The 21,665-nt window shown below is 44.6% G+C and overlaps 1 protein-coding gene across 22 annotated transcripts in view; it reads left to right on the plus strand.

Annotated features, from left to right (window-relative positions):
* FGGY (FGGY carbohydrate kinase domain containing) overlaps nt 1-21,665 on the plus strand; it is a 399,594-nt gene that overhangs the window by 217,043 nt on the left and 160,886 nt on the right. For all 22 annotated transcript variants that reach the window (XM_082687728.1, XM_082687723.1, XM_082687710.1 and 19 more), the window contains one exon: nt 14,280-14,383. In XM_082687728.1, coding sequence (XP_082543854.1) covers nt 14,280-14,383 — 104 coding nt within the window. The remainder of the gene's footprint in view (nt 1-14,279; nt 14,384-21,665) is intronic.

Raw genomic sequence — 21,665 nt, forward strand, 5'->3', positions numbered from 1 at the left:
AAATTAAAAAGAGACTGAACAGTGAGAAAAAGACAGTGGCTGTGTCAGATGCCGATACAGGAAAACTTGAATTCCAAATGGATTATAGGCCTCGTATGAAATGTAAAATAAGAAGTTTCTAAAAGGCAGTATTTGGGAGAAGTCCTTTATGACTTTAGGATGAGGAGGTATTTCTTTAATAGGACATCAGTATAAGCATAACCATAAAGAAAAGGGTTGATAAATTGGACTACATTAAAACCAGGAAGTTCTTTCATATTTTTTTTTTCTTTTTTGATGTCTAAACAGGAAGCCTCCCTTTACCAATGTGTTAAGTAGAATTCCAACCTCCTTGGCTGAAATGAGGTCATCAGTTACTGCTCTCTCCACGGCATATTAACACAGGGACCTTCCATTGTATGTGTAAGCGAGGACTCTAAGCCCTTTCTGTCTCTATCTGGGACCATGTGTGCTATGAACAGTTTGTGTCCCCCTGCCCACATTCATATGTTGAAATTCGAAGCACAAATATGATGGTATTAGAAGGGCACCTGGGTGGCTCAATTGGTAAAGCCACTGCCTTCAGCTCAGGTCATGATCCCAGAGTCCTGGGATCGAGTCTCATATTGAGCTTTCCCTGCTCTGCAGGAAGTCAGCTTCTCACTCTCCCTCTGCCTCTCCCCCTGCTTGTGCTTGCTCTTTGTCAAATAAATAAATAAAGTCGTTAAAAAAAAAAGAAAGTGGGGCGCCTGGGTGGCTCAGTGGGTTAAGCCGCTGCCTTCGGCTCAGGTCATGATCTCGGGGTCCTGGGATTGAGTCCTGCATCGGGCTCTCTGCTCAGTGGGGAGCCTGCTTCTCTCTCTCTCTCTCTCTCTCTGCCTGCCTCTCCATCTACTTGTGATCTCTCTCTGTCAAATAAATAAATAAAATCTTAAAAAAAAAAAAAAAGAAAGAAAGAAAGTAAGTAAGTAAGTAAGTAAGTGTGGGGCCTCTGAGAGAAAATTTGCTCCTGAGGGTGGAGCCCTTGTGAACAGGGTTAGTGCCTTTCTAAGAGGAGATGGGAAAGCGTGGTACTTCTCTCTCTGCTGTGAGGACACAGCCAAACCACAGCCATCTGTAGATAAAGAAGAAGACTGACAGCAGAACCTGCCCCTGCCGGCACCTTGGTCTCAGCCAGATGCCTAGGCACCAGAACTGTGAGGGAGAAATGTGTCTTGTTTCAGCCAGCAGATTATGCCATTCTGTGTCAACAACCGGATGGACTCAGGCCGCACAGCCCCACGGGAAGGTGACAGAGGGTAAAATGAGGGAATGCCTGCTGGCCTGCCAGCACTGAGGCTGTAGGGTGACAGGCAGAAGCCTGGCTATGGGGAGGACATGGGTGATGAGAAGAACAGGCTCACTTTGGGGACAGTGCCCAGGGGGCCACCACGAAGTTGGAAGCCCCTGGCCAGTGGCATCTGCTTCACATCCTCCCATTGGTTGCTGCTTCTGGACCACATGGAAAGGGGCTGTTGAGTCCCTGCTGTGGCGTGCTCAGGAGGGAACAGCCCCGAGCTGGCCGCAGTCTGGACTTGCCTGCAGGTGCTTTGAGGTGGCAGACCGGGAGTTACTTTTTAAATCGCTGGAGAATTCTTCCCTTTGAAATCCAGAGTTTCAGAGGAGACAGAGAGTGAACAGTGATGTGGGTAGAGAGCGTCTATCCAATAGAAAGTGTGGCTATGTGCACCAGAGCCACCTGTAGCATTCCAGCGGCCGAGTGCTTGGGGGAAAGCATGACTCCTCATGCCAGACTGAGTTACGTTCCACGTCATCACCCGCTGCTCCGTGTGCGATCGAGTGTCCGTTACTGAACCTGGAAGGTCTCAGTTTTCGTCTCCAAGGTGGGCATCATAGTAGTAGTCGTGAGGATGAAATCAGTTAATTTCCATGAAGCACTTAGCACCGTGCCTGGCACGGGTAGGTACTACACACGAGTGATGTAAAGTGACGTGAATGCTAAGGCTTTTGAGATCGGCCGGGACCGGACCTGGAGCACAGGTGTGTCAAGTCATCAGGGCGAAGGAGACCTGCTTGTGACCCCCACCCCCACCGGAGAGGCCTCTGCTCTGCCTGCCAGAGGCTTGTTGGTGCTTCTGTTGCAGACATTGTCAGTCTGCTGTGTTCTGGCGGCTGTGGCTCCTGTGAGTTTGTAAGCTCATCGAGGACAGTGACTGGGCTTCTGCGAATGCTGTTTCCCACACAATGCCAAGTGCAGCCCTGGACGTAGGCTGGTGCTGGATAAATGCTGCTCACGTTGACTCCTTCTGAGCGCAGTAGGTTGGGAACATTACTCAGGGCCTCACACATACGAGCACTGTGCTTTCAAACCAAGGTTATATTTTTACTTTTACTTTAAAGCCATCACTAACCTTTTACAGATGAGGTATCAGAGAAGCAAGGAGCTCAGCTCATTGGCCTGAGATGATACAGGGAGTCACTGGGGTGCCTGGAAGTGTTTCCCTTTCTGGCTGTTGCCCATTACCCCCATGGAGCCTGGAATGGGCTCAGAGGAAGGACAGCCATGCTTAGCCAGGGCCCTGCTCCCAAGAAGCAGGCTTCAGGAGCAGGTGCATAGGTAGGCTATGAGTCTTGATCTCCGCCAAAGCCGAATCTTGATCTCCGCCAAAGCAGAGATGCTGTTTCAACTGCAGTTTTTGAAAAATGCCTGTGTATTCCGTGGGGGATTTCCTGTAATTCATTTTTGCTCTCATCTTCCAACACTATTTATTTATCTAAGCTTTTGTTCTCTTTGAAACTATTTCAGCCACATGTCATTCATTGTGTTAAAACCTGGGCCCTTCATCTTGCTCAGATTTTGTTTTTTGTTTTTCTTTCCACCCCCACCCCCAGCTGCTCTGTGTATCACTTTTAATTCTCTGCCGCTCTGGCCTGATTCCTGTCCGGTGCCGAGAGTCACCTTACACTCCCACCCACGCTCTCCCGGGAGTGGGGCTGGGGGTGTTGAATCAGGATCCAGCTTCAGGATCTACTTTTCTTTCTTGTCTCCTTGTTGTCTGAAGCTTGGGGTAAGGGTAGATTAATCAGTCTACGTGTGGTGGAGCCCCGTGACCCTCCCTGGGGGAGCTCCTCGCCCCACAGAAACTTGGCTCGGTTTTGGCTGGCAGACTGAATTCCAGGCTTTGAAGAATCTGTCAATGTTCAACTAACCCCACAAAACCTCTGGAAGATTTTGATGGAACCGAAAATCATACCAAGGGAGGAGGTGCTGAGTTTGGCGTCAGAGGCTGGGGAGAGATGAGCTCTTTTTCTCTTGAGATTTCAGGCCTTGCCCCATAATCTGAATGTCCTACAAGCTGTCCGAGCGGTCCTGTGTCTCTCCTGGTGTCTTCCTGCAGCACCTCCCTGGTCTGCTCTCTATTTGAGGGCATTATCAGGGCTGCTGGTTCCTCTCTCCACCTTGAAGGAGCCATCCGAGAATTTTATAAATGAGATCATTGTCTAGGGGCAAGAAGCTTGCTGAGGGAAACATACTGTTGCTTTCTCCAGGGAGCAGTAGGACACTAACATTTATTTGGCAGTTCCTCTATGCCAGGCACAAGGCCACTTGCCCTATACATAGGGTGACCAACCATTCCAGTTTGCTTGGGACTGTGGAGAGGTGTCCTGGGACACTGGACATACAGTGCTAAAGCCAGGAAGAATGACTCTGTAAAGGAAGCGCCGTTCTTCCCACCTTACAGCCAAGAAAACCGAGCCTCAAAGTTAGCTGAGATAAGTTAGCTTGTCTAAGGTTGCTGAGCACACTGTTCAACTGGGAACCGAGTGTAGATCTGTCTGATTCGGACCCAGACCTTTATACCAGCCAAGGCCTTCAGAATACAAGACTCTCGTCTCCTCAGATTGTGTGGCCCAGTGGCCATGCGTCCTCTATTTCTTTCTCTTGTGTTTTTGTCTGGTCTCGAGGTCTATTGGAGACGCCTCTCCTTCCCTCTCTCCTCCCCCTGCTGACTGACATAACTCCTGCCTCACCTCCTCCAGGGGGCCCTCCCTGACTAACCAAGCTAGGTCGGGGGCCAGGGCTCCATACTGCCGTTAGAGTTGCTTGGGTCTGAGTCATGACTTACTCCATGCTGTCTTCTATATATCTCTCCACCCCTACTGGGCTGGGACCTCGTAGAATAAAAGGAAACATCTTCCATCTGTAGATCTCTAGCCCCTAATACAGTGCGTGGCATATAATTGGGATTCAGGATATAGCTGCTGAATTAGTTTGTAAGATATCAGAAGGAAGCTGTGTGATTTAGAATCAGTTTCAGATCTGTTTAAGGATTTATTTCATAAGATACATTTCTTATACTTGGACCAGTCCTCTTTCTTTTGCTTTCTTTATTTTAAAAGTAATTTTTGTGTGTTAACTTGGCTATTTGCATTGGATTTCAGCCTGACCCTTTACCATGTCTAATACTGCAAGTGAAAAATTGTCTTTGATGAGGTCATAGATGAGAATGTCCAAGTAGTCTGGAGGCCGTACTGAGGTTGGGGAGAAAGGAATTTCTGAAACCAAGTTTTTGCTTTGTCTTTGCTGTGGATTTTGCTAGCATTCTCCCAAGGCTCAGATTTCCAAGCTATTACGTATTAGTCTACCTTCGAGATTTGATCTTTCTGGCCAGAAGGGAGGGACAGAGGAGTAAGACCCAGTTCTCTGAAGGTTGGTTCTTTGTTCTCTGGCCCTCCCAGGGTAGCTTTTAGAAAGAAGTGAGAAATGCCATCGCCAAGTAGAATTGTGGTATGAGGAGCGCTACATGTTATTGCAGCTTTTAGAGATAAAAACAGCTTTTGGTTTATTCTCAACAATGTTTAAAATGTTAGCCCGGATTGTTGCTGCTATCTGGTACCTCATCTTCCTTATTCCCCGGAGCCCCCCATTATTCTGTCACCGGTTGTGTACGCAAGGGTAGGAAAACAAAAATGTTCCAGTCAATCCAAGTAAACCCAAATAACTATGCCGACGAGAGCATCTGCTCTCTTGCCAAGCCGTGCTGTTAACACCCCCGACCAAGAGTTGCCAGTCGTCACAACAATGGCAAAAATATACTGAGTAAACTGTGTCCCATGCCATGTTCTCCGTACTTCATCTGCCCAATAGCTTTCTGAGTTCTGCATGGTCATCATTCCAATTTTTTCCACAAGGAAACTGAGGCACAGGAAGGTGAAGTAATTTTTAAATCAGGTAGTCCAGTTCTAGAGCCCTTGTTCTTAACCATTACACCCTAACGAGTTCAAGTAGCCAGTGAAAGTCTGTCTACCTCTCATTCAGATGGAGACCCCTCACTGTTCTCTTTCTGGCTCTGTGGAGGGTGCAGTGTGGGGACAGGAGACTGTGACCGCGCCAAGGTGTGTAAAATTTCTTTGTAGGATTTTCATGTATGGGTTTATATTGTTGTTGTTTTTAAAGATAAGTCTACTTCAGGATTTAGACATGGGTGAAGTCTAAACCGAATTTAAAAGCCAAAGTGATATTTCATCAAACGCTAGGCTCACAGAAATCTTTTCAGCTGTTTCATTCTCCTTCTTGTGTTGGGCTTGAGATGACCCCCATGGGCTTGCTGTAGTGGCATTACAACAATAAATCCTGAAAGGGATCCGAGTTCAGCTATGCTGAGTGTAAATCCTTCGCATTCTTGCACACAGTTGAAAAGAAAGGAACTAATTTCTGTGGGCTCTTTAGGATTTAGCGTTCAGTGGAACCACTTGTGATACCCTCTTCCCCCACTCTCCCTCTGAGGGATCTTGAACAATTTACTTGACAACTTTGGTCTCATTTTCCCTGTTTGTAAAACTGAAGTAATAACTACCTCTTGGGATTGTGAGAAGAGTTAATACTGTAGTTTTGGCAAGTGTCAGGCACAAAGCCATCTTGCAGTAAGCATAAGGATCTTAGGAACTTTCCTCTTTGCCAGTGATTTTAACTCTTCTAAACAAGGTGTGTTGTGAGGCGCTAGTAATAATTTTACTATTACCCAGGAGTTGTCACTCAAACTGCTTCAGCACTTTTCCCCGTTAGTCATATTAAGACATAGAGCATTTTTCCAAGATTACATCTGCCACATTTTTCTAGAAAATGCCTTGGGCTTTACTAGTATTCTGCCTTCTACCACATCCATCCATTCATACATTAAACAACGATAGTGGAATACCTGGGTGGTTCAGTTGGTTAAGTGTCTGCCCTTCAATTCAGGTCATGATCCCAGATTCCTGGATTCGAGTCCCGCATCTGGCTCTGTGCTCAGCAAGGAGACTGCTTCTCCTTCTCCCTCTGCTGCCCCCCCTCCACTTGTGCTCTCTGTCTCTCTCTCTCTCTTTCTCTCTGACAAATAAATAATAAAGTACTGGAAAAAAAAAAAGGCTTAAAATAACAACAGCAGCAAAACTTAGTGAGCCACTGCCCTGGCCTCAGTCTACTCATAGTGTAGTAGAGGGAGACAGCTGTGCACACAAAGAAATCACAGATACACGGATGAATCTGGACAGTGTCAGGGAGTGGGGTGTAAGAGAGGCTCTGTTGGCTCTCCCTGGCCGAAGTACCTGGGGGGAATGAGGGAAAATGTGGTCAGGGAAGACTTCTTTTGAAAGAGTTGAGTCTTCAAAATGTAGTCTGTTTTTGTCAGGGTGATTGTCAGGGGGGAGAGTGTATTGTAGAATGAATATTCTCAGCAGAAGGAACAGCACGAGCAAATGACCAGTGGTATGGATGAGCAAGACACAGGACTAAGTAGAAAGACTGTACAGTTTTGCCAAGCACTTCCATAGGTCCTGAATTTAAGGGTTTTCATTTATTAAGTACTGGTATGTTCCATATGCATCTCACTTAATTCCCACAGCAATGTTGTTAGGTAAGTGTTGGTATTCCAGAATCTTCAGATAACAAACCTGAGGTCCTTTGAGATCAAGGCATTTGCCCAAGGGCATATAAGTGACAGTCAAGTCTCGCAGTCTGAGGACAACAATAACTTCAGTAACAAAGACAGTCAGATGTTCATATATGCTGGGCGCGCTCTGCCCTGCGCTGGATGCGTCCGCGGGTCACACGTGGCTGTTTCAGCAAAGCTGAACAAGAGAGAAGCATCAGTCCCTCAGTTGCACAATCCATGTTTTGGGTGCTCAGTTGCCGTGTGGGCCTGGTGACTACTGTATCGGACTGTGCAGATCTAGAACATTTCCATCATTTCAGAGCATTGTCTCTCTGTTGGACGGCACTTTACATATATTCACACATCTAATCCCTGTAGCAGTCCTAGAGGAAGATACCATTATTCAAATTGTACAGATGTGGAAATGGAAATAAAGACGAAGAAATGTGATTAAGGTCACACAACGAATGAGCCCATGTCTTTAAGCACAGCACTATAATGTTGACCTCGTATGTTCTATTCCGGATAGCCTGAAAGAGAGTTAGAAGAATGGAGTGCCATGTTTTCTTGTGCAGAGACCAGTGTTTTGTCCTCTGCAGAGTGGAAACGTTTTCGAGACGTTTCTAACCCTTACAGGAGCTGACTGTTGCTGGTGCAGGCCTTATAAACGTGAGGCTGATGGTCTCCAGAGAGCCTCCTCCCCGGTGAGGCTGATAGGGTCACAGTAGAACAACTCATTTGATAGAATTCTCTTATCAATAGATTGATAGAATTATCAATCTATTCTTCCCTCCAAATGGCCAAATACATGATCAAAAGATGATAGTCTTATGTAGTGTTCCAAAAACCTTTGTTTTTCTCGTCAGAAAATGTGTCTGAGACTGTTATTTCAAGGGAATTTTTTTCAAGATGCCAACACATCTGTAGCAGACCTTTTTATTTTCCAACATAGGGGAAAACCAGAATGAAAACCAACCCTCCCCCGCAAAAAAACACAAAATGTACAGACTTAGAAAATCCTAGTTTGAGTTCTTACTTCTGCCTCTAAGTAGCTTAATAAATTTGACTGACTTACTTCATGTCTCTGAAATTCAGTTCCTTTGACTATGACCTAGAGAGAAAATAACATATCATGGGATTTTCTAAAAGCTAAATGAAGGGCACAGTGTTTGAGGATGCTTTGCAAGCTATAAGGTACTTTATAAAGTACCAGATAATTAGAACACAAAGGCTAGAACTTGAGATGATTTTCTCCCATATAAAATCCTTTAAAGTTTTCAAAGCAGTTTGGCTTTCTTAATCATAATATTTGCAAAGTTTCCATTTCTACTACATCTAAATGTAGCAGATGTTCAGAAAATGGATGGAAGGATGGATGGATGGTTGGTAGATAGGGGAGAGGGAGGGAGACAGCTGATAAGGGAAAATGGGAGAGCTATACGTGAAGTTTTAATTCTTTTCTTTTTAATTTCATTTTAAACCTGTTCCTTAGTACAAACTGTGTTCTGTGTATGTGGAGGGGTAGGGATCGTTAAATAAGAAGGCTTGCATTGATTCAGTGACCCTTAAGCTTGTTTTCCTGCTGGGTTTTTTTTTTTTTTTTTTTCTCATTCAACAAAAATTTATTGAGCAACTACCATCAGCCGAGCATTGTGCAAGTTTCAAGAAAAATAAGATTGAATGTCTCACTTCTTTGGCCTCCCTATTTCTTCAGCTGCTAATTTTGCCCTTTAAATAACTTTCTGCAGAATGCTGAATAAACTGACACTTTACAGTCCCATGAAGGGCCCCAGCAGCGTTGAGGGCTGCGCTTGTCAAAATCTCGTCTTGTGAATTGTTTCCTGATGTACACGTGCAGCCTGAGTTCTCTCTGGATTGTGCAGTGTATTTATTCAGAAACGAGAAAGCTCCTCCTGCGCCTGGTTGCTTTCCCTGCTTTGGGCCTCTTTTCTCAGGGAAGGCCCCTCCAAGCTCTGTGTGTCTGAAGCAAAAACGAGATGAGATCCATCAGCTCTCTGCTTCCTGTGGCCTCAGAGCAGGCGTCGGCTCTGCCCTGCTGGGGACTGGGCTGGACATGAAGCAGGGTTAGAGGGCTTCTCCGGAGGGAATTGGGCGTGACCTGCCTCTTGCCCATGTGAGGTGAGCCTGGCCTGAGGTGATCAACATCTCAGAGCTCGAGAGTGTAAGATTTGGGGAAGCATTTTTCCGCCTTCCTGTTTTTAGAAAAGGAGACACTTTACTTGGTTTTTTGAAGAAGCACCGTGTGTTGTATGTCGAAAAGAGCAGAGAAAGGATCCCCATTTGCGACTTCACATATACATTGTGGATGTGGAGGAATGGCTCAGACCTTGTTGTAGTGTGGCACAATTGGGACTAAACTCAGCTTTTCTAACTCTCAACCCATGGCTCTTACCAGTGTTCTGTGGTGTGCCGATATTTACAAATGTGTTTCCCTCACATGAGGCAATATAACATCAAAAAGTGAAGGAGTGTAGAAGGAACATGGGCTTTGGAATCAGACAGGACAACGTCCAGTCCCGACATTCCTATCTGCATCATGTTCTTGGGCTTGTCACTTGAATATTCCGAACCTTTCCTTCTGCATCTGTTGAGGGAGGGAAAGAAGGTAGGCATTGTGGAAATTAAATGAGATAATATTTAAAGAGCTCAGCACAGCACTCAGCCTATCTTAGATGTCTGATATATTTGCTAGGAGGGAAGAAAGAATATAGTTGTCTCTTGGGAAATCATTGAGTGGTTGTTGGTGCTGATGATGGTGCTAGTGGTGAGGGTCGTTGTGATAGTAGCAATGGAGACATAGCTACCATTACTCAAACTTTTATTTTTGAAATCTCCTTAGTATCCCAGTGACCATATGATACTGCTGTTGTCTTCATTTTATAGCTGATCTTCCTGTCTCCAAATTCTACTCTTCTCCCATTACAGTGCCCTAGTCCTCAGATTCCAAGCCTAGATGTACCAACAATGAAACTACTGGAGAAGAAACAAGGAAATAGTACTATAGACTTATTTTTTTCTCACTTTCCCATTTGAAACCCTGTGAGATATGCTTTGCCTGTGCTTTATATATGTAGAGTTAGTAAGTATAGGCCATCATCAGGAATTCCCTGAACTTTTTTATAACACTGTGGACCACCAGTGGCTGACCCCTCTTCTGTCAGGGATCTCAGGATCAGTATCTTTAAGACCCTAGTATTTTGAGATCTACAGATAATATCAGCCACCCGGTTATTGGGTTTTTATCTTGGAAAACAACCTAGGAACGAACCTACCTGGATATGAATGCTAATCCTGCTTCTTGTGAGCTATGTGAACGTGGTTAAGTTACCCCTCATTTGTAAGCTTCAGTTTCCTCTTCTCTGAAATGAGGATGATAACAGTCACATTCAGTGGTTTTAAGAATAAAATGAGGTAGGTATGGAGAGAGCGCGTTAATACTAGCTCAGTTAATACTAGCTCAAATCTAGGGTTTCTTCCTGTGCAAAACCCTTTGTGCCCTAGATGGGGAGCTGTATCACTCTGGGTCCACCTAGAAAATTTAAAAAACAGGAAATTTAGTACAGAAAATTGGTGACCCAAATAACGAAGTCGCCAGGGCGGGCTACATCCTTGTGAAGCTAGCCAGTGATCAGCAAAATGGAAGCTGCTACTACCCCAGCCAGAGTGACAAAGGAAGGAGGACATTACCAGAGTCCAAAGGTGTCAGCAGATATCAGAGCCATGTGGCCCTGTCAGCAGAACTGAAGTCATTCAGGAGAAGGAGACACACTCTGGCTCTCTACTTCCTACAGCCTTCAGATCTCCCGGCCGAAGTTGAACTGCAGTCTGCAGGATCCCACAGTGCGGAGCAGAGCAAGGGACCTGATGAAAACCCGTAGGCCCAGGACTTTTACGGGCTCAGTCTCAGACCTCAATCACCCGGTTGCTGGGACCTCGTTGCGGTGATAATCACCACAGGAAGTTTAAAAGAGTCTTACCTCCCCCTGCTGCTGGGCCTCTGAACAATGGCCCAGGTTTTTAAGTGGCTGTGCTTAGGAAGGTAGAATTTGGAAAAAGCCTTGGAAAAACCTAGGAAGTTGTTGGAATGTGAGAGCATCTCATTGGCCCTTGAGATCCTGCTTTCTGGAAAGGCCTGCTTGCTGAGCAGCCAATACTGTCAATATCTGGGGATTTATGGCCTGAGGAGGCACCCCCACCCTGCCTTTCCCCTAGCCAATTCCTGCAGAACAGTGTAGACACACCTTCTGGGGAAACCTCCCTGACCTCTGCTGGTTGAGCTAGGCTGCTCCTGTGGTCTCCACGTTTCCATCCTATCCTGACTCCCCATACTGAAGCCCCATACCTTTAGGGTTCTCTTTCCTCTCACCAGACTGGAAACACTCCGAGGACAGGGAGTTGTCTTCCTTATCCTTACATTCCCACGCATTGGTACTTTTGTCTCCTGCTCTGCACCAGCATCTATGTAGGGGCTGGGCTTCTCAGCATGTGGGTAAGAAAGTGCCAGCTTCCAGAAGCTTTTATTATAGAAGAGGCAGGCAATGTAGGCTTTTAAAACCACCAGTGTTTAATACCTATTCTTCTGAAGCTGTTTCAAAAAACAGAAAGGGAAGGAAAACTTCTAAACTTGTTCCATGAGGCCATTATTACCTTGACCAAAACGAGACAAAGATCCCACTATGAAAGAGAATTATAGATCAATATCCCTGATGAGCACAGATGCCAAAATTCTCACCAAGACACTAGCCAGTAGGCTCCAACAGTGCATTAAAAGGATTATTCACCATGACCAAGTGGAATTTTTTCCTGGGCTTCCAGGGTGGTTCACCATCTACAAATCAGTTAATCAATGTGATGCACCACATTAATAAAAAATTTTTAAAAAGACAAGAACCATATGATCTTCTCAATTGTTGTAGAAAAAGCTTTTGACAAAATACAACATCCTTTCTTGATTGAAACTCTCCACAGTGTAGGCATAGAGGGCACATAACTCAATGTCATAAAAGCCATCTATGAAAAGCCCACAGCAAATATCATTCTCAATGGGGAAAAACTGAGAGCTTTCCCCTGAGGTCAGGAACATGACAGGGATGCCCACTCTCACTACTGTTATTCAGCATAGTACTGGAACTCCTAGCTTCAGCAATCAGATAACAAAAAGAAAGGCATCCGAATTGGCAAAGAAGTCAAACTCTTATTCTTCACAGATAATGTGATACTCAGTTTGGAATACCCTAAAATACTTCACTCCCAAACTCCAGAACTCATATAAGAATTTAGTAATATGACAGGATATAAAATCAATGCACAGAAATCAGTTGGAATTCTATACAGTAACAATGAGACAGAAGAAAGAAATTAAGGAATCAATTCCATTTACAATTGCATCAAAAACCACTAAGATAACTAGGAATAAATCTAACCAAAGAGCCAAAAGATCTGAACTCTAAAAACTACAGAACACTTAAGAAATTAAGGAAGACACAAAGAAATAGAAAAACATTCCATGCTCATGGTTTGGAAGAATAAATGTTATTAAAATGTCTATGCTACCCAGAGCAATGTACACATTCAGTGCAGTCCCTATCAAAATACCATCGACACTTTTCAGAGAACTGGAACAAATAATCCTAAAATTCTTATGGAATCAGAAAAGACCTTGAATAGCCAGAGGAATGTTAAAAAAAGAAAACCAAACCTGGTAGCATCACAATCCAAGACTTCAAGCCATATTACAAAGCTGTAATTATCAAGACAGTATGGTATTGTCATAAAAACAGACACGTAGATCGCATAGATCACACATAGAATACAGAACCCAGAAATGGACTCTTAACTGTATGGTCAATGAATCTTCAACAAAGCAGGAAAGAATATCCAATGGAAAAAGTCTAGTCTCGTCAATAAATGGTGCACCCAAAAAAATTGGAGAGCCACATGTTGCTGAATGAAACTTGACCATTTCCTTATATCATATACGAAGATAAACTCAAAATGGTTGAAAGACCTAAATGTGAGACAGGAATCCATCAAAATCCTTGAGAACACAGGCAGCAACCTCTCCAACCCCGGCTACAGCAACTTCTTGATAGACACATCTCCAAAGGCAAGGGAAACAAAAGCAAAAAGTGAACTTTTAGGACTTCATCAAGATAAAAAGTTTCTGCACAGCAAAGGAAACAAAGAAACAGAAAGGCAACCTATGGAATGGGAGAAGATATTTGCAAATGACATATCAGATAAATGGGTAGTGTTCATGATTTACAAAGAACCTAACAAACTCAACACCCAAAAAACAAGTAATCCAGTCAAGAAATGGGCAGAAGACATGAACAGGTATTTCTCCATAGAAGACTATGAGAGAACTCTTCACTATAGGAAACAAACTGAGAGTTGCTGGAGAGTAGCTGGGAAGGGCATGGTTAATGGGGTGGCAGGCATTAAGGAGGTCATGTGATATGATGAGCACTGGGTGTTATATACAACTGATGAATTATTGGACACTATATCTGAGACTAATGATGTGCTATATATTGGCCATATACACACACACACACACACACATATATATATATATATATATATATATATATATATATACATATATAACAAATATATATACACTACTTGAGTTTAAATTAAAAAACAAAACAAAACACTGTCTTGTGTGCTAGGGAAGTTCAAGGGTGTGTTTGAATACTGAACAGGGAGACTCCCATCTTTCCTGAAGGACCAGGGAAGCCGCCTGAGGAAGTAACATTTGAGTAAGGAATAAATAGGAGTAGACTGGCAAAGAGGTTGGGGAATGGCATTTCAGATGGAAGGAAGAACAAGTACAAAGGCCTTGAAGTGGAAAAGACAGTGAGAGTGGGGTCAAGGCTGGTGCTGGGTAGAGCTGGGGAGGTCACCTGGAGCCCAGTCTCTGCCCTGCCCCAGCACACTGCACCCCTGCCTGTGTTGTAGTGAGGAATGTTGGCATGTCTGCAGCTCCCACTTCCTGACACATGCTGTATAGTTTCTCCACCTATGGGTGTGGCATTGACAAGACGGACTTGACAGGGTTAATATAAAAGGAGGTCCTCCACGTAAATGTTCAGCATAGTGCCTGGTATTTCCTGACGGCTTTGATTATTCTAATGACAGTGACTAGGATTCCTACAACAGTTAGATGCTGTACATGGACCAGACAAAGCACAGACATCACATGTTTCCTAGGTTCCCCACACTGGCCTACACAGGAACGCTCTCTCTGTGTTTGGCTATATAAAGGAGTGTTGTTGTTTGCTTGTTCTTAGTGTTCTTTTCTCATGATTTATTTTATTATTTTTTTTAAAGAGGGGTTTGTTTTGTTTTACTTTCTCACAGGAGTGATTGGAGCAGATGTGAGAGGGTATGGCCTTGCCTGTGAGGGACAGCCAGTGACGTCACGGCTGGCTGTCATCTGTGGAACATCTTCTTGTCACATGGGGGTGAGTCTGCTGGGTAGAGGGCGGGGCGACCACCGGCAGGTGGGTGGAGAGCGGGGTGTGGGGGGAGGGGGGCAGCCTAAGAGGAGACGTGACTTGCTGGGGCCTTTGCCTGTCAGTTCCTTCCCCTCCTGCTGCCCGCCTGCTCTATGTAGCCAGAAGCCCAGCCCGTCTCCCAAAAGCTGTGCTTAAATTTGCTGTATCTTTGTTCAGAGGCCAGATTCTTAAAAAGTAGAGGTCTGAGTCTGTCTTTGACATCTCCCTGGTCAGAAAGCTCAGGCATGAGGGCTGAAATTGGATCCAAGGGTGGCAACACCTTGCTCCCAGGCTGATCTGTCCCTAATGGGTTGCTGAGTCTTCTCTGCAAAGGGGTGTCTGTTTTCCTTGGCCGCTGAGTTCTCTCCAAATCAATATAAATCCATCTCCCTGGAAGCGCCCTGATGATCTATAGAATTGGGCTGCATATCATGACTTCAAAAGAACACTGATAAGCAATTTTCACTTTGTTAATTTTTCTCCATGAATTAGTGGAAAGGCGTTCTCCAAGATTGCAGTTAAAATTTAGTGCCTGCCCTAAAATTTATATCTCCTTTAAATGCATGAGTCTGAAAGCATTCCATTTCGATAAGTACCCATTTCTACCATATTTTTATTTAAAAGTCATTACTCTGTTAAACTTAGATGGACGACTCCTTGGAATTTTCCCAGATGGGTAAAATAGAGGGAGAGAGGGGGAGGAGGAGGAGGCAGGCGGGGGGAGGAAGAGAGGGAAGGTGGGCGAGGATGAGCGTGGACCCAGTCCAGGGCAGAATCTCTGTGACCATGGAGGGAATCAGGTGCCATGTCAAACTATGGTGAATAGCAGTAGGGACCAGTGAGCCTTTTTTACCATGAAATATTCTGGTTGAGTACGTATTTACTTCTTGTGTCTGGAGCTGTGCTAAACCTTGGGGACATAAGAGTGACAGAAGTCCTCCTATCGATGAGGCATCATCCTAGCTGGCATTACCAGTACAAGGCCCCAGAATATCCGTGCACATGGAACCCGGGATTCTGAGCACCTACCATGTGCCACACAGTGTCTACTGCTTCCCATTTCATGGTAGATCCAGCCGCGTTGGTTTCCAATTGTACTTCCTTTGCGTACTAAGTATGGGGCCCCCGGCAAGGCACTTAGCCCTTTGGGGCTCAGATTGCTTCTCTACAAAATGTGGAGAGTCCAAATACACAGCTCCTGGTGTTCCGAGTGTGAAATGAGGCCGTGATGCACTCACCGTGAAGGGAGCGCTCCGTGGTGGTTAGCTCTTGAAGAGTTGGGCTGGTGCTGTCAGGCAGAAAGGACGCAGGGACTGACTCTGCCTGGGAAGGGTCCAGGGTTAGGGACACCTCCCTGAGGGGACATTTATGTTGGATTCTAAGGTCATAGATTTCCTTGATCCTGCCCTCCCCCCCACCCCCCGCGCCAAAAGAAAGCCCAAAAAACAAAACAAAACAAAAAATGTTTTCCTTTTGTTTGTTTCTATGGACAAGGTCTTAAGTGAAACTTTTTTAATTGAGTTTTTAAAATCCCCTCAGCCGCCCTGTTGTAGGGCCCAGCTGTCCCTCAAGGGAGAGGTCTGCAGAGGCCTCCGGCCGCCTCGCCCAGGAGGTACCCTAAGGCCAGGCAGCCCGCCCTCACCTCTGTGGACATGAGTCTGCACCGCCTAGCTTTTCTTCACTGAACCCCGACTGAAACCTATTTAAAATCACTCCCATTTTCACAGGGACGCATCTAACCTGGTTCCTCCTGTGAAATCTGAATTTCAGACATTTTAACTACACTCAGTTCAGACTTCTGAGCAGACGCAAATCCAAACGAAACTGAGGGACTCTGTCATGTCCCCACTCCTCATTCTCCTTGTCTTTTAATGGGATTGGTACTCCCTTTTCCTAAAGGATCGATTTTGCCAATTAGGCAGCTAAGGCATAGAAAAATCCAGAAATGTTCCCTGGGTCACAAGCTGTTAAGCTGGAGCAGAGCACTCAGACCCAGCACTCAGATCCCACTCAGTGCCTCTCGCAGTGCTGTGCCCCATGGCCCCTCCCTCAAAGACTTGGAGCTGGCCTGGGCTTCAGAGCTCTCCAGATGCGGGGTGAACCCCTGCTCATGCACTTTTTGAGCTTGTGACCGGAGAGGTGAGCTACTTCTCCAAATCTCACATTCTTCCTCCATCCCATCGGGGCTGGTGTTGCTGGTTAGTGTGAATTGTGCACGTATGTATCTAGTCTAGAGCAGACACTCAGAAATGGTGGAGATTCTTAGTAAGTTCTCCTAGTGATATATAAGGCTCACATGAAGCAACTGTTGGTGCTTTAACGAGTTTGATGGGCAGCTGCAGTTGGTTGCAATGAATTAGGGCCATAAAATGCCGGTTTTATTATGGTCGTGTTGTGCTGGAAATAAAGTCCCCACCCCCATCCAGCTTTGTACTTGGGAGTGGGAAGGGACCTTCTGGGCCAACGGGATTAATCATCAGCTTTAATGTTATGTGGCGAGGGCGAGACTGTGGTCATGCCGGCATCAGAAAATGCCTTTGATCTTGCTCAGGTGCCGGGCGCCCAGTGAGCCAGCAACAATAACACCTTTGTGAGGTCTAGGAGAGGTGCAGGTCTAAGGAAACACTCCCAGGGAAACTCAAGGACCCCCTTTGTTGTGGTTCTGGCAAAAAAAACCCACCAACTGTCAAGAAAAATTCACCAAACAGAACACAGGGACCAGAGGGGACTCTGGGCTTTTCAAAAAGTGGTGTTCAACCTGGTCTAAAGGATTCTGTTTCTTCCTGTCTGTTCACTGATGTTTCTGATTCGGTATCTTGATAGAGTCAAAATTCCCAAGAATATTTTGTGTCTGATCCAGATTGCCTCTTTCTACATATGAATGAATGAATGTCCAAGTAAGCAAATACTAATAAATACTTAGAAGTTCCTTACCTCCTGGTCCCTATTACTTCCAGGAATCTGGAAAAAAAGCTTGAGGTTGAACGTAAGACTTAGACTAATCAGGCCTTTGATATTTTGTAAGATACAGGTGTGGGCTGTACATTTATCTTCCTTTAGGTGATTTAATTAACAAGAGAAAAAGAATGCTTGTTCTTTTTTTAACTCCATGAAAGCAGAGCTGCTTGCTCAGAGTTAATTACTAGCAAGTCCCCCAAACCCAACATAACACACAGCAGGGGTTAGCCCGAGGTTAAAAAGTCCTGGGGTCAGATGGAGCTGATCCTTGCCATAGCTCCAACACCCCTTCCCTGGGGTCGTCAAGTCAGGTTGTAACTTGGCAATTTGTGTTGTGGTTAGCATGTCAGATGAGGAGAGGACCCTGGGAAGTGAAAGAAGTATTGAAGAGGTAAGATGTGAACAGAACACTGGCTGTTGAGGGCTGGGAATTATGTCTGCATCGTAAATCACTCAGAATTGCGGTTTTTGCAAGGACTCAGATGAATGTGGGGATGGTGGTCCTCTGTTGATCTCAAGGACGTAGGCTCCTATGTGAGCCCCACCACTTACTTCCTTTAGGTCAGATACTCCTTATTCCACTCCCTCAGTATTCTCATCTGTTCAGTGTGGGCGGTAATATTTACCCTTAAAGATGTTTCGAGGATTAAGTGGGGTGATCTTTACAAACAGTTCATCACTATGCCCAGCATAAAAGACCAAATACAGTGCTGTTATTAAAAAATGATTTGTGAAGGCCAGAATAATCCATTTGGTAATAGATTTGAATTAGAGGCATCAGAGTGAAGTCATGTTCAGCTTCATCTAGTTTATACATAGATTCATATATAAGTATATACAAATATCTGTAGATACATATATCTACATATATATATAAAGTATGCAAGTATCTGTAGATATCTATAGATACGTGTATATATATCTACACATGTCTATTTGTTAGTAAACATACTTCTATTTCCTAGCTCTGACAGTTGAGAGGAGCTCGAAACTAGGATACCCCAGCAGCTAGTTGTTCCAAGCACGCTGATACCCAGATCTTGATTTCTAATGCATTTCTCCAATAAAAAGAGCTTGGACTCCTTGGAGAAGTGGTTGATTCTAGGACTGGCACAGGAAATGGATGAGCTAAGCCTGGGGCATCTAGTACTACCAAAAAAGTGAGGAAATGCTCTGGGTTGATGGGGCTCAACGAGATGAGGTCACTCCTTCAGGTGCATCGAGCCGGCAGTGTGGTGGGAGCTGGAACACGCACATTCATCTCTTATCCTGCAGGGTCCTCTCCACATTAAGTACCCTTCTATGGGCTTCCCTACACATGGCAGCTGAATTCCAGGGAATGTTCCAAGAGGACAAGCCCCACTGTACAGGCCCTGAATAAGCCTCTACCTGCATCATTCTTTCTAATGTCACATTAGCCAAGCCTGAGTCAATATGGAACTATATGAGGATGGGAATGCCAGCAGGTTCGGTGGACTGGGGGCCCACCAGTGTCACAACTGACCCCAGTCTAGCTTCCAAATCCTAATAATTTGTATCCACTTGTGAAATAGAGTCACCCCTCAAAAACAATTCTATATAATTGATTATAATTATATATAACTGATTATAATTCTAAGTTCGTTATAGATCACATGTAATCCTACCATGTATTCTATACTTTGTGCATATGTGTGTACGTGTGTAAGCATGCGTGCATATGTAGGTACACACACATATCAATTCTTATCTTACCATTTCTTCTATTATTAACAGTAAAAATAAGGATTATTTGTACTGTTTTAATCTGTACCATATGCCAGCCATTGTCCTAAAAGACAAATGTTTTTTACCTGGTTTACTGCCATAATAACCCGTATTGAGTTATTATTTGCTGGAGCCAACTGCAGGTGGTCCCAGTGACCAAGACTGGAACAATGTGGGCAGCAAAATAAAGTGGTATTGGATAATGACCTAAAGTATGACACAAATGTCATGAGTCCATAGTGATACATATAAATGACTAAATGAATAAGAAAGATGTCTCCTGCAGAAGAATTCCAAATAATTTCTGTAGATACTTCCCCATCAATAAGGTGGAATATAATTTCCCACTCCTTAAGGGTGAGCTGCACTTAGTGACTTTTTTTCAAAGTGGACAGTATAAAAAGGAGGGGGGCATATAATTTTACAGTGGAGAGGTCTGACAAATGCTACCTCGCCAGATGGTGAAGGTCAACATCAATGGTGATAAGCCATGTTGATAATATGTACTATTGATATGATTTAATGAGAATAGCACTTTATCATCCTCCTCAAAACCCATAACCACAGTGTGATCCTAAGAAAAAAATCAGCAAATCCAAGTTGAGGGAATTTCTATGAAACACCTGACCCCTACTCCTCTAAACTGGGGAGGTCATAAAAAAAATAAGGGAAGTCCCAAGAACCATCACCTCCAAGAGGAGCCTAAACAGTTGTAACAGTTAAATGCAATATGCGGTCCTGGGTCAGGTCCTAGAACAGAAAAAGGACATGGGTGAAAACTCAGCAAATTTAAATAAAGTAAGGCATTTAGTAATAATATATCAATATTATCTGTAATTGTGATATTTATACCTTCTGTGGGGTATTAATGGTAGAGGAATCTGGGTGTGGGGTATATGGGGACTCTGTATATTTTTATAAGTCTTCTGTAACCTAAAACTGTTCTAAAATGAAAAGTTTATTTTTAAATCATTCATTAAAGCATTTGCTCATGACGGAAGCATTTTCTTGTACTTGCCTGGCTAAGTGGTAAGGGTACTAAGATCATTTTGATGGATATGGCATGCCTGCCTTCATTGAGAAACAAACAAGAAGGAGACAACTTAAGCCTAGATGGAGATCGCTATGGTCCATGCATGACTGTAGTGTGGTAGGAATAGGGAGAAGGGCCTGCCCAAAGTCTTGAGTAGATAAAGTTTTCCTATAGGATATAATGTTCCCCTGATCCCACTGGGACACTTCCTGCCAGCCCAGTTTCAGGTCACATGCCCTGTCCTCACTCTGCACTTTTTTTTTTTCTTTTCTGTGTCTATAACATCATGGAGGTGACTTCTGTGGTCTGGATGGGATATGGTTATGTAAAAGCCCATCAGGAGGGCACCATGGGTGGGCAGAACAGCCACAGGCCTTGAACAGATGACGTTCTGTTCGCAGGTGTCACTGCTAAGAAGAGAGTAGGCACAAGGACCAGTTTCTCTATCTTAGTCTCTTTAGCAGGTGGCATTGGCAGAGGTCATTGAGAAAGGTGGACGGGGAAGGGGGTTCACCTGGTACAAATAGGACCCCTGTTAGGGTTCTGTGCATGAAGTGCCCCGCTCCCTCTTCATTCACCAGCATTCCATGTGGAGGCTGTCCCAGGACCTCATAACCACATCTATTGAAAATAGATTACATGCTAGGTATCAGTTTGTCAAGGGAAGGGTTGATGTGGTTCAGTGACCAGTACTGAGCTCAGGAAGCTCAGGGCAGTGCTTCTCCTGGCATTTGAGGCTAGGGAAGTTCTACACTGTGCTGGACAGAGGTCATTGAACATCTCTGGCCCAGCCTCAGTCATTATGAGGAGAAAGACCATGGTGTTAGCTGCTATCATCTATCAGGTACCTATAGTGTACCCAGACTGTGCTGGATCCTTTATGTAAGGTAATCAACAGTGCCACCATTACTGTCTTCATTTCCTAAGTGAGAAGACTGAGGCAAACAATAGTTCGGTGGATCATACCATGTTCAAGCCATCTAGGGGACTGACCTCAGAGTCCTCGCTCTTCCTTTTAGTTGTGGCTTCTCCCAAAGGTGCAGAGGAGAGGGAGAACAAGCTCAATGAAAATATGGGCACATATTGGTACAGAGCTCTCACCAAAGAAAAGATTTGGATGACAAGCACCTGAGAAGATGGTAACCATCATCACTTGTCACGAGGAAAAGGCAACCCCACACCACAGTGGCGTATACGCTTACCAGAATGGCCAACCTCGGGGTGAGGATTTGGGAACTGTAACTTACATGCTGCTTTTGGGGATGTGAAATGGCACAACCACCTTGGAAAAGAGTTGAGCAGTTTCTGCTGGAGTTAACGTACACCCACCATGTGATCCAGCCATCCCACTCACGAAAGCTTATGTCTGTTCCTAGACTTGTACAGAGATGCTCCCGGCTGCTTTATTTGTGATAGCCAACCTCACCCCCCACCCCCCGGAAACAGCCCAAATGCCTTTTGATGGTAACTAGAGGAATACGCTGTTGGGATGTCCATTATAAAGCTTTACTA

This window comes from Mustela nivalis (genome assembly GCF_964662115.1).
Source record: "Mustela nivalis genome assembly, chromosome: 10".
Lineage (NCBI taxonomy): Eukaryota > Metazoa > Chordata > Mammalia > Carnivora > Mustelidae > Mustela > Mustela nivalis.